The 14,201-nt window shown below is 44.5% G+C and overlaps 1 protein-coding gene across 2 annotated transcripts in view; it reads left to right on the plus strand.

Annotated features, from left to right (window-relative positions):
* Positions 1-14,201, plus strand: part of CCDC178 (coiled-coil domain containing 178) — a 298,788-nt gene that overhangs the window by 12,040 nt on the left and 272,547 nt on the right. For both annotated transcript variants that reach the window (XM_060243840.1, XM_060243841.1), the window contains exons 5-6: positions 9,045-9,265; positions 9,667-9,809. In XM_060243840.1, coding sequence (XP_060099823.1) covers positions 9,045-9,265; positions 9,667-9,809 — 364 coding nt within the window. The remainder of the gene's footprint in view (positions 1-9,044; positions 9,266-9,666; positions 9,810-14,201) is intronic.

Genomic DNA, 14,201 nt, shown 5'->3' on the forward strand with positions numbered 1-14,201 from the left:
GTAGAACAGCTAAATTTGATTGCAAAGGAACCTTAGAGACCAACAAAATATGGGAGGGGGTATAAGCTTTCGAGAGTAGGGATGGGCATGAACCAGGAAAACATGGTTTGGTGTGGTTCATGGCATACATAGTTTGCGTACCATGGACCATGAACTTTTTGATGCTACATGAATTGTTTCAGTTTGTGAAGTTTGTGATGTGATAGAAACACCCCCCCCCCAATCATGCTAGAAACACCAAACTCACAGGGGATCTCCAACTGACTCTCCTTTACCTGCCCTCCAAGTTTGATGACAATTAAATATATGAGGTCCAAATTATGCCCCCCCAAAGGGTACCCCCAGGAAAATGCTTTCTGGGGAAATGATAGGTGCAGGTTCAGGACTATATAGAATGGATCATGTGCAAACTAGAGACACCAGACTCATTGTGGATATCTGGCTGACTCCTCTACCTGCCCTACGAGTTTGACAACTGGATTTACAGAGTCTGAGTTATGGTCCACCAAAGAAGGTGCCCCATCCTGCATTGTTTTCAAAGGAGGGGAGAAAACAGCAAAAACACAAGGAGGGGGAAGGAAGGATAAAAGAAGCCCCCCAAAATAGAATCAAAGTTGCTGAGAATGTCTGTAGTAGAAACTGAAGGTGGGAAGCATTATTGCAAGCATTGCAAACCCAACAGGACTAATGTCTAACCAGGAAGGTGCTTTTGGAGAAAATGTCAGGCACAGGTTCAAAAGTGTATACAATACAAGTTACACACAACAAACACATAGGAAACCTCCCCTGCTGCCCACTCCTCTACAATTTCTCAAAGTTGGGGGCAGGATCACATCTCTGGGATCCCAGTTATGGATCCTGCTAAAAGGTCTCCCCAGTTCTCTCTCTAGCAAAGACAGATGCATTTACAGTCAGGAGTCTATGGAATGACTCACGACAAGCCAGTGATACCAAACTCAAGGAAACTTCATTTGGGCAGGACCCCTTCAAGCCAGACACACAAAACAAGGCAAGCATCACTCCTAAGCTTTCAACCACCCACTTCTCCAAAGGCAGGCTCTGAAGGACAGAAAAGCAGATATCCCCAGATTTTGGCAGGGACATCTCACAGTAATCCCACAACAGCTTGGCTGGAACCCTTGTCCCACCAGACCAGTGGAAATCAGAGTTTTCCATTTAAATTGATAAACAACAGAAAAGCACACATGACAAGAAACTTCTGACAGGGGATCCCCAAAGTTACCACATGGCAATAGCTTTGTGGGCACCCCACATGCAACAGACAAATAAAGGAAGCATGTCCTCTGCCCACAGCTCAGAGCCCCCCCCCCTCTCCCAGGCTGACACAACCTGTGGTGAACTCTACATTGGGGATGGTTCCAGTTACAGACCCCCCCCCCCCAAGGGTCTTCTACATTTATTCACTCCCACCCCTCCTGAGTGTGAGCACCACTGTGCTGTGAGGGTGACAGTGGGTGTGAAGGGTGCTCATCGTGGAAGGAAGTCCTCCACACCCTGAATACTACAGACCTCTACCACTGGGTATCAAACCCATCCTGCCAGGCCACTGGAGCAGGGCCCTAACAGGGCATCACCAGGGGTCCAGGAGCCTCCTGCCGTTGATCCATTCCTGGCCATGGGGCTCTTTGCAGGGGCAAAAGTTGTTAGTAGCACTGCCAAGAGTCACCAGCAGTTGTTAACACTCTCTGGAGAGCAGAACTCTGACAGTGACCCCTGTGTGGCAGAGTACCAGGTGTACTGAACCCATGTCTGAAGGGGCTCAAACCCGCCCCAACATTTGTTCAGCATCCACCTGCAAAGTGTGCACCCAACTATGTTTCCACCAGAGGTAAAAGACTCCCTCCCTCTCAGCAGGGACTGCTGCAGTTGAGACATCAAAGTGTGCTACCCTCCAAGAGGTCAAAAGGATTGTGAGGAGGGCCCAGGAAGCAGCAGGGGTAGAATTCTAGCAGGATCTCCTTTGCATATTAGGTCACACACCCCTGATGTAGCCAATCCTCCAAGAGCTTACAAAAAAGAGCCTTGTAAGTTTCTGGAGGACTGGTTACATCAGGGGTGTGTGGCCTAATATGCAAAGGAACTCCTGCTAGAATTCCACCCCTGGGAAGCAGGCACTCACTTCATTGGTGACATGATTGCTGTGGATGGCCAACCCTCCTCCCTTGTGGAGGACATAGCCTTTCACCAGCTGCAATGGTGATGCTCAAGGCTCATGCCTCCAGAGTGCAAGGCAGAACTGTGCACCACAACAGACCTCTGGAGCTGCCAGTACGACTGTTGGGGCACAGTCTAAGCCCCAGGAGGGGACAATTCTGCCATTGAGCTACAAAGTGGTTCTGCTCCAAGTGCAGTGGATGGATGCAGACCACATGGCGCAAAAGGTCATCACTTGTGATAGGGAGACACCTGAGGGAATAGGTGGCAGCAGCAACATCCATTCTTACATGGTCACGGAAGCCAGTGCCAGCATACTGGCAAAGGTGAAATGTATGCACCTCAAGGGCATCATCTGCCTGGCACACATACTTCAACCAGTGGTGAAGAGGCTCTGGGACTGGTTAGCACTGGCAAGGCCAGCTGGGATCCTGCACACCTTGATATGCCATCCTTGCTCCAGACTTCTCACACAGCTTCAAGTCTGCCTGTCTACTGCACAAGAGGATGAAGAACTCCACCTATGCCATGACAGCTCATTTAGTGGAGCACAAGGATCTCATCTCCTCTATGACCAACCTTCATGGGGAAGAGGAGCTCAGCATTAGCTCTAATGACCGGCTGACCCTCTCCAAAATGGCACATATTCTCAAGCCCTTCCAGGACACCACTGACATCCCATGCACCCATATGAACAGCCTGGGGCAAGTCATCCCCTATTTCAAGGGCTGGACCAGGCACTGGCCTCTGGCTGTTCTCACAGGTCAGGACCTTGGCAGAGAGGTTGCAGGTAGGCATCACCATCAGGTTGCATCCTCTCTGTAATAAAGGGGAGTACAAGTTAGTAAAGTAAGCAAAATTTTATTTGTATCCCGCCCTCTCCCGCCGAAGCAGGCTCAGGGCGGCTAACAACACAATGACCAAGGGTACATTAATAAATAGAACAGTAATAAACAACACAATGACCAATGGTACATTAATAAAACAATTACATTAAGAACATTAAAATTGAGCATTAATTTAACCTTAAAAACCAGTTAGAGCATTAATTAAAGCAAACCATAACATTATCATTGACGCTATTCTAGTTAATGCTGATGGCGGATATTTCTTCGTTGTAGAATTATAATTCAGCTGTTCATAAAAGCTAATTTAAAGAGGGTGGTCTTGCAGGCCCTGCGGAACTGATCAAGGTTCTGCAGGGCCCGCACCTCCTCTGGGAGTTGGTTCCAAAGATATGGGGCCGCAGCCGAAAAGGCCCGTGTGCGAGTGTTCTGTAGTTTAATTTCTCTTGGCCCAGGGGTAGTCAGTCTGTTTTTTCCTACTGACCTCAGTGCTCTCTGGGGCTCATACGGGGAGAGACGGTCCTTCAGGTAGGCCGGTCCTCGGCCATATAGGGCTTTAAAGGTAATAATCAGCACTTTGTACTGGACCCGGTATACAATCGGTAACCAGTGCAGCTCGTGTAGCCCCGACCATGTTCCCATCTTGGGAAACCAAGCAACAGCCTGGCCGCCGCGTTCTGCACTAGTTGTAACTTCCGGGTCCGGCACAGAGGCAGCCCCATGTAGAGGGCGTTACAGTAGTCCAATCGTGAGGTGACCGTCGCATGGATCACCGTTGCTAGGTCCCGACGCTCCAGGAAAGGGGCCAACTGCCTCGCCCGCCTCAGATGGAAGAATGCTGACTTGGCAGTGGCTGTTATCTGGGCCTCCATTGATAATGAAGGCTCCAGCAAGACACCCAGACTCTTCACCCGCTGCGCCGCCTTTAGCTGCACACCATCGAAGGTCAGGAGAGATATTTCCCCTCCTGGAGTGCCACGACCCACACAGAGAACCTCTGTCTTTGCCGGGTTTAACTTCAGCCCACTCAGTCTAAGCCACGTTGCGATAGCCCGTAACGCCCAATCCAGGTTTCCCGGGGCGGAGGTGGGCCGGCCGTCCATTAGCAGATAGAGCTGGGTGTCATCTGCATATTGATGGCAACCCAGCCCAACCCTCCTGGCAATCTGGGCAAGGGGGCGCATATAGATGTTAAATAACATCGGGGAGAGGACTGCTCCCTGAGGCACCCCGCAATCTAGTGTGTGCCTCTGGGATCGTTCACCCCCAATCGCCACCCTTTGTCCCCGACCCATGAGGAAGGAGGAGAGCCATTGTAAAGCGGACCCCCTAACCCCAGTGTCGGCGAGGCGGTGGATCAGTAGCCGATGGTCGACCATATCAAATGCAGCCGACAGATCTAATAACATCAGCACCGCTACACCGCCTCGATCCAGTTGCCGTTGGAGGTCATCTGCCAAGGCGACCAAGACCGTCTCCGTCCCGTGACCCGGTCGGAAGCCAGACTGGCACGGGTCTAGGACAGAAGCGTCATCTAGAAATCTCTGTAGCTGCAACGCCACTGCCCTCTCGATAATTTTACCTAAAAATGGTAAATTAGACACCGGTCGGTAGTTCGCCAATTCAGCCGGGTCTGCTGTAGATTTTTTCAGGAGGGGACGGACCAAGGCCTCTTTCAAAGGCGTTGGAAAATGCCCCTCTAAGAGGGATCTATTTATGATGTCCCATAAAGGACATCTAAGCTCCCTCTGGCAAGATTTAATCAGCCAAGAGGGGCAAGGGTCCAGATCGCATGTTGTTGGGCGAGCAGCAGAGAGAATTCCATCAACTTCTTCCAGGCTGAGTGGGTCGAAGTGGTCCAGCAGTAAATCCGAAGACAGGCGCGGAGCCTCAGTTTCACTTACTGTATCTAATGTGATAGGTAGGTCTTGGCGGAGTGACGAGATTTTATCTGCAAAATATTTCGCAAATGCCTCGCAGCCTATCTCCAATTCTCTAACGTTTGGTTTGCCTTGTGGCAGTGTTATAAGATCTCCAATTACCCTAAACAATTGTGCTGGGCGCGAATTTGCAGATGCGATCTTGGCTGCAAAGTATTGTTTCTTTGCAGCCTTGACTGCCATCTCATATGACTTCATAAACGTTCTATAGGATGTTCTCGTCACTTCGTCCTGAGTATGCCTCCACCACCTCTCTAGTCGTCTGAGCCCTTGCTTCAGCTGGCGTAACTCCAAGGTGTACCATGGAGCCAGCCTCACACGAGGGCGCAGAGGGCGCCGGGGTGCAATTTCGTCGATGGCCCTGGATAGCTGGTCTTGCCAGACTTCCACCAGGTCATCGAGGGAATCGCCAGTGGGCCAGGGATCCCTCAGGGCTATTTGGAACCGTTCCGGGTCCATCAGGCCCCGAGGGCAAGCCAAAATAGGCTCTCTGCCCATACAGGGTTGGGGCGACATCTCCATATGGGCCTTAAGGGCTAGGTGATCCGACCAAGTTGGCTTGTATAGACTGTGACCCCCCAGTGTTCTGCTTCTGGCAGGTGCCAGAATATGCAGAGTTAACCCAGGCAGATAATAGGAACTGTTTATCAGAGGCAGGATGCCAGAGTTTAATAAATAGATTCCATAAATTATACAAGAATTATCAAAACAGGGCAAGGTCAATTTTCCAAAAAGTGAGACTCATACAGCAGCAGATTAGTGACTAAAGGAACATGTTGAAGACATGCTGAAGAGCTCCTCCCCCATACTTTTAAATGCTTCAAAGCTTATGTCGCACCTCTGACAACTACTTCACATCTCTGGCAATGTTTCTCCTTCTTCTGCAACTGATTGCCAGTGCTGAGCTCTGAGGTGGGCTGAGCTGCATCAGGACTGTAAATCCCCTCTATACCTGTGGCAATGTTGCTCTTCTGGACCTGGAGATCCTGGAGGAAACAGGGCAATTGACTGACCATCAGCTTCGGGATGAGAGATGAAACACACATTTCATAGCCTCCTAATTGTGATTCCTTGTCTGATTGCTCAGCTGCAGCTGGCTGGTGACTAAGAGGCACAGAATCTAGCCTTCCCCCTCCCCTGCCCCATCAGAAGAGTCAGAGCTTCTCCAGGGCCTGGCAATTCTATGACACCCAGATAAAAGGCATCTGTTTTGCCCAGAATCTATCACAAGACTTCTTGAATAAATGCAAAAGAAGCTTTTAATGAAGAATCAGGTAGCAAATACTTGTAATATATGCACACCAGACCTCTTGTCTTGCCAGACTGGCACAAAACAAAAGTTACAGCCCAAATATAAGTTATAGGTTAATATCCCATAATTTCTCCCACCTAAATGTCTCCTGCTCAAAAGTCTTTGAATTAGTTCCCAGACTCCAATGTTACTCTTCTCCAAGGTCACATTCCAGCTTGCAGATATCTTTCTTTGGTACCTATATTCCATTACCAGGGAGACTAGATTAGGCCCTTGCTTCCCGCAGTGTGGCCTCCTTTGTTACCCTCTACTGCAGCCTCCTTTGTTACCAGCAATAATCTACGTAAGTCTTAAAATAATACAATGAATATATATGAGAGTTAGTAAATACTGGTATTGTAATACATGGGTTAATACAGTATATGTGTATGAATACATGTAGGAACACCTAAAACAGTATAGTTATGGATGAATGAATATACTTTGGATAAGTGACTCTTCATTACCAAGGACAGTACTATTAGGAAAATCAGTAGACAGTTTCTGAACCACAAGTTAGAGACAAATCCTTGTCAGGGACTTGTACCTGACAGCATCATTGTTTGCCTAAACACAGATCTTTTGCAGTAGAAATGTGAGCTCTGCAAAGAGTGAGGAGGCTACAGGCTAACAGATGTGGCCAGAGGGAACAGCGGGTAGCAAAGGCTGGGGAGGAGGAGGAACTGCAGCCTGGCACCTTTGCCTCAAAAGAGCCCAACCAGGTAGAAGCCCCACAATTGGTTATCAGTAGTGAACTGGGAAATCAGAAGCTGTGAGGATGCCAGGCATGCAATGGAGGAGGATTTGGCAGAGGTACCTTGCCAAGTCCCCTGAGCCCACTGACACCAATCCCCTGGATTACTGGTCATGAAAGGCTATGATTTGGCCCAACCTCTCTTGCATGGCCATGGACCCTGAGTTCACCTAACATCTAAACCCCAGCAGGGGAGAGGAGTTCACAATCAGGAGGGTGTAAAAGAGCCCTGAGCCCACCTAATGCAAAAACACCAGCAGGAGAGAGGAATCACAATCAAAATATGGGTCCTCTGCCAAGACACCCACTTGCTGTACCTCACCACTCAGCATGAGCGGAAAGACAGGGTGACAAAGAGCCCTGAGTTCACCTAAGGCCCAAATGCCAGCTGGGAGAGTAGTTCACACTCAGGAGAATGTAGAACATGGGTCCTCAGTCTGCCAAAACATCCAGTAGCTCAGTCCTACTGCTTGGTGTGAGCAGAGAGACAGGATGTCTCAGAGTTCTGAGTCCACCTAACACCCAAACTCCAGCAGGGGAAAGTCCATAATCAGGAGAGAATAAATGAATATGCTCTGCTAGTTGACTTAACAGGTTCCCTGCCTCTTTGTGTAACTGTGATGCAAACAGGGTGTGGAACTGAACTGAGCGTATGCAGTAATATACAGTAGTGTCCAGTTCTGTGGGTTGAGTGGGTCCACCTTGCTTAGAAGTGGGTTCCAGGGTTCCAATTCTAGCTTTGGTTCTCAGAGATTAGTCATTTTGAGCCTCAGACCATGTAAGAGAGGGTGGTTCAGTCGCCAAGATTCCTCTCCCCACAACGCACTCACAGTTTCTCCTGGAGAAGGGAGTCTCTTCTCTTGTTCCAGCAGACCCTCTTTAACTCCTGATTCATGCTTTTCCTCCCCAGCTCTGACCCTTCTCTTCCCTGTTGAACTTGTTCCCCCTCCCTGCTCCCACCAGGTGGCCCTGCTCTCCCATTTTCCCTCAGTTGTTGAGAAGACTGGCTTCATCAGGTCAATCAGAAGTCATGCCAGGTATGCTGCAGCCAATGCATTCCAGCCTTTGGGGAAGTCATCATCCTCCCCCCCCTTTCCAAAGCTGGAGGTGAGAGTCAGGGATCCCCTTGACGGTTGTGGGTTCCCCCATGGTGAACATGTTGTCTGGAGGGGATGGTGTGATTTGTTGGTGAAGGTGGGTTCATTTTCCAGTTTGGACATGGTGCAACCAAACAAACTGGTTCAAAATGAACTATGAACTAGCCCAGTTTGTGCTTGAACTGCAGTTCACTTTTTGATTTATGCCTATCTCTAATATATAGCTTTCTAATCAGAGCAGAATGGGAACTCTGTTATTGGCAGCCAGCAGTAGCAGTGCCTGTTAAGTTTTGGAGAGCTCCTATTGGAGAATTCCACTCCCACTGTTGCTTTAGAGTTTTATAGACAGTTTCATTGAGTGGAGACAGTATGTCTGGAAATCTATCCATTCACATACTGCCAAGAACAGCACTAAAATTTGTGAAATATTCATGCTGGGTCCACAAACATTGCTTCATGAACCACAAACCAACAAAAATTTGTGACAAATTTTAGTTTATTAGCCAGTTCATGCTCATCTGTATTTGAGAGCCAAAAGTTTAGTAGCTGATGACTAGAGCTTTGACTCTCAAAAGCTTCTACCCCCAAAATCTTGTTGGTTTCTAAGGTGCTACTGTACTCAAATCTAGAAGACAGCACTTTAACGGACAAGAAGAGTGTGCAGCTGACTCCCTTTGTTAGTCTTGTAATTTTTATATTCTTTTAAAATATAGTTGGTATTTGCCATGGAGGATCCCTTGGAGAAAGAATACATCATTGGGTACATTTAATCACCCATCAAAACCAATGAAAACAAGAATATGCTTGATTGATTAATGACCAATGATCTGAATCCATTTTTTTGTACTCATATCTACATTTCATAATATTTCCCATCATATATTTAATCTGTTTATGACATAGATGTAATTTGCTGTATAGTTAGAAATTTTTCTTCTACAGAATGGGAGAATTGTTCTCAAGATATTGTAGAATTACAGTTGCATTTCGAGGATAAAAATCAACAACTGCAGGATGCAGTAAGCCAACTGACAAAAATAGAAGTTGCTAATGCAAAAATTCAGGAGAACATAGACTTCATGAAGAAATACAGCCCTCTGCTGGGAGAAAAGCTGAATTATGAAGATAATTGTATAGAAGAAATTAAAAAGACTTATGAAGAGGTAAATCAAATAAATATTAACTTTGTCAATTGACTTGACATATGTTCCTTCAAAATTCTTGTTTGTAGCTTTGTCAAAGTGCTAGAACATACATCTGAACGCATACAAATTACAACAGAATTCATAAGATCAGAAACAAAAATGTGGTAATCTGTTGAAAGCAAAGGCCAACAATAGTGTGTAGGTTTGACCAAAACTATACAACTTTAAACCCAAGATATGCGAACATTTCCAGTAGAAAATTATTTCAGTTTAACTTCTTTCCTGTTCTAATACTGCATAGAAAAATGGGAAAAAATGTAAGAGTTATAGCATTATATCTTCTCTCTACATGAATGAGTGAGAATAATTGTGCTATTCATCTTTTCATTGTCAATGTAATTTCTATACTTCTTTTAAAGACAAAAACTAGATATGATAATGTTCATCAGAAACTTCTGGATGTCAGAGACTTACATAAAAAAATTACAGAAGAGTATGAACAAGAAAAAATATCCATGTATCAGAAAAGAAGAGCAGCTGAGATGTTGTTGAATCGTACTGAGTAAGTACATTTTAAACTTCTAAAGTGCTGTTTCCCAAGTAGCCTTTTGTGATGAGCAAACTCCCTATCATTTAATCCAGAACTGAGTCAGCAATTGCAAGCATATTTGGAAAATAGGAAAAAATCAAGCCAAATTCAAACACTTGCATCTCAAATGTAAAAAAAAAATACAAAACCGTGTACATATGCAAAATTAGTGTAAAATGTTAAAAAAATAAATGTGTACAATGCAAAATCCCATTTTCCTACTTTTTGTCCAAGTTGTCTACACATTGATTCCCCAGGATCATGTTCATGGGTCTCATGATACTTGCTGTGATGTTTCTTATACCTACTAGACTTTAGCTTTTACTTCCAGGATTAAAAACTGCAAATATTTTAAGCATTTAAAATACATTCATTTTTCTTATTTTGTCTCTTATATCCTATCCTTGAATGCTTTCAGATTTTGCTGCAAGCATTAATACTGAACTGGAAATGCAATAGGAAGTATCTCAGAAAAGAACTACTTCTTTGTGAGGGTTTGGCTGTGCCATCTGTGCTTATTTTATTAGGCTATTTAGATAAGAATTTAATTTAATTTAATTCAATTTAATTTTTTGATTTATACTCAGCCCTATCCCACAAGTGGTACAGGAGTCTGTATTCTGCCATATAAATTTGAGTGATTAGTGCTCTAATTCAGAACACTGATCATCCAGAATTTCCCCAGGAAAGAGTCATTTTTTGTTTCAACTACATTATAGTAAAATATAATCTGCACCTCAGGTTAGCATTCTGATTGCTAATAAAAGACAGTTGGATTTTGTCAGATTAAAAAAACTAATATTGATTTACTGGAGCTCCAAATTTTCAACTGGGGTGAATGTAAACACTTTCATTGGTCAGTAACCAGGATTCCATGGCTCTAATACCATTGCAGTTGCCAGGCCATTTTGTGTTTACTCTGAGGAGGAGCCTTTCCAGAGGACACCTGTGTTCCTCTTAGTATGGATTTTTTAAATCTAGGAACTAAACTTCTGTGCTCCTTGATGAAATGATTGCTCAGTCAGAAGTTAACATAGGTATAACAGTTAACTGAATCAGTAAAACTTCTTGATGCTAGAATGGACTATTTGAGCAAGAATTAATGAGAAGGTGACTGCTTTATTTTTATAGTGGTTGGAATACATCAAATTGCCAGCATGAACAGACAATTTTGGTCAGGGCTTTTTTCGTAGAAAAAGCCCAGCAGGAACTCATTTTTTATATTAGGCCCCTCCCCTGATATCACCATTGTTTTGTACAGGGCTTTTTGAAGGAAAAGCCCAGCAGGAACTCATTTGCATATTAGGCAGATCTCCTGACACCAAGCCAGCCAGAACTGTGTTCCTATGTTTTCCTGCTCAAAAAAAGCCCTGATTTTGGTCAATATGTGTTGTTTCCAGGTGATACTGAAGAAATGAAAAATGCATTGTAGATTCATCCCACTCATCAGTAGCCACCACAGCTTGGGGAATTGCATTTAGAATATTCTTACAGTTTCTATTTGTGCAGTTTTTATTTACATAGTGCAAATATGATAACCTTATATTCAAATACAGATATTATCTTCATGAACAAGATAATCTGTGGCACTGCATAGTACACATTTTGGGCTATCCTTATTAGGAATTATTCTGTTCTAGAGAAAGTTAATTAAACTGTATTTTATAGAACCATTGATATCAGTGACATTCAAGCTTGTATTGATTAAACCATCTCATTGACTTGGTGGCAAATAACTTTCTCTGGATTAAGGCCATAATCTTTTTGATGTGGGATTGTGTGATTTGTTACTGCCATGTTTTATATGAAAAAAGCTAGCACTTATAAATGTTCCACTATTTCAGGAAATGGGCAGAGAATACCAAAAGAACATCAGGAGCAAATACTGTATGCCTTTATTGTACATGGCATAGGCTCTGGGCTATGTAGGTAAACTGGGATAGGGTGATTAACAAATATAATTAACAACAACAACAACTGAGGCTAAGTAAGAGTGAGCATGATCAACAGTCTGGATAGCAAGCTGCTTGGAGCCCTATGCTAAAGTAGAGTATATGTATAAATATTAAATCATTTGAAATTATTAATGACCATCTCGCACCTATTATTTATGCTTTATTAAAGATCTGGCTGATATTTTGTGGCCTTAGAAAATCATTGGAAGTTTCTTTTTGCTGATTTTTGTTACAAAACATGCAAAGCAACTTGTTACAGGAGGTCAGCCCAATGTAATTCACATTTTCACATTTTCTTTTGTCTTGTAGATTCATCCCACTCATCACTCTGAATGTTATGTCACTGATTTAAGTGGTCCTTGACTACCCTGATTGATTGTTAATACAAGCATGTCACTAGTTGAAGAAGGGCTAAGATTACAGTTCTAATTTTACTTACTAGAGAGAATAAAGCTCACTGGATTCAATTGGACATTATTTCTGAATCAACACACTTAGGTGCACACTGCTAGCCAGGCTATTCCTGTAAAATAGCGGTAGGGGGAGAGGGAGATATACTGGTGGGAGGAGATTTGTTTCATGAAGGGTGACGAGATATGGAAATGCTCAAAACCTTGTAATCTCCATCCCATCCCAAGAAATGACAGTATACATGCATAGTTAATTTTCTTCTCTTCAACCTTGCTGCTGTGTAATGCCAGGTCAGTAAGAAATAAGACCACAATTCTCCAGGAGACTATCCTGGAGGGATGGTTTGACCTGGTGTGCTTGACTGAGAACTGGGTGGTGAGGCTAAGGTAGTTCCCCTCACTGACATTACTCCTACAGGATACTCAATCCTCCATCAACATTGAACTGAGGGCATAGCGATCCTCATTCATGAGTCTTTTGGACTGGCTCAGGGTGTCAGGGAGATATATTATGAATTTGAGACGTATTATGAATTTGTCTCCCTCACAAGACTTTTTCTGCAGCTCCCTTAAGGAGGCAATTGTTAGACCTTTGGTAAAGAAACCCTCCTAAGATTTTTTTTAAAAAGGAGCTGGCCATTTACTGCCCAGTGTCTAATCTACCTTTTCTGGGGAAGGTAATTGAGCAAATAGTGGCCAAGCAGCTCCAGGTTTTCCTGGATGTGACATTGCTCTAGAGACTTTTCAGTTGGGCTTCAGGTCTGACTTTGGGACTGAGACAGCATTGGTTGCTTTGGCTGACAATCTCAGTTTACATCTAGATAAAGGCATAGAAGCCTTGTAGATTTTTCTGGACCTATCTGCAGCCTTCAGCACAATTGCCATTTGATCCTGATCAGCCTCCTTGTTTCATTGGGGGTAAGGGGTACTGCTCAGCTGTTTCGCCTCATTCCTCCAGGGATGCTCTCAGAGGGTTGCTATCCAGGAGAAGAGGTATTCTCAGTGATACCTGAATTGTGGGGTACCATAGGATCCAAACATTTTTGGTGTTATTTAATGTATATATGCACCCTCTTGCCAAGATCATCAGGAAGTTTGGAGTTGGGTGTAATCAATATGCTGGTTACACTCAGCTCTTCAACCTGCTGGATAAGGACTTGGTGGCAGAGCTCTCTGCACTATTCCAATGCCTGGATGTGGTAGTCCAGTGGTTAAGGGAGTGCTCACTGAAGTTGAATCCATCCAAGATGGAGGTCATGTGGCTGGGAAAGACTGAGATGCTAGATGGTGTCCAGATGACAACTGTAGACTCTGTAAAGCCCTATATGGCCTAGGACCTGCCTACCTTAGGGACCGTCTCTTCCCACATGTTCCCCAGAGAGTACTACGTTCAGGTTCACAAAACCTGTTGGTAGTCCCCGGGCCAAAGGAGGCCCGCCTAAAATCCACCAGGGATCGGGCCTACTCAATAACGGCACCTTATTGGTGGAACCAGCTGCCGGAGGAGGTGCGGGCCCTGCGGGATCTAGGGCAATTCCGCAGGGCCTGTAAGACAGTCCTCTTCCGGCAGGCCTATGATATTAACTGACAATGTAAAATATCCTGGATGAAAAAATGTATCTATAGGCCGCCGGTTTTTATTCTATCTTGTTTTTACTAAATTATGGTTTAATGGTATTTTAATTGTTTAAACTGAAATTGTTTTAATTACTGTGTTGTAAGCCGCCCTGAGACACCTAGGTGAGAAGGGCGGGGTATAAATCTTAATATAAATAAATAAATAAAATAAATAAAGAGACGGGATGTGGTTGGATTCTGTGCTATCATTGGGTAAACAAGTGTTTATTGCAGCACAGTCAGCATTTTGTCACTTACATCAGGCTTACCAGCTGGCTGATTTGTCTGAGTTAGACCTTACCACATTGATCCATGCAATGGTCATCTCTAGACTGGATTACTGCAATTCACTATATGTTGGGCTACCCTTGAGGGCTTTTTTG

The sequence above is a fragment of the Heteronotia binoei genome, chromosome 7, assembly GCF_032191835.1.
Source record: "Heteronotia binoei isolate CCM8104 ecotype False Entrance Well chromosome 7, APGP_CSIRO_Hbin_v1, whole genome shotgun sequence".
In the NCBI taxonomy this organism is placed as follows: domain Eukaryota; kingdom Metazoa; phylum Chordata; class Lepidosauria; order Squamata; family Gekkonidae; genus Heteronotia; species Heteronotia binoei.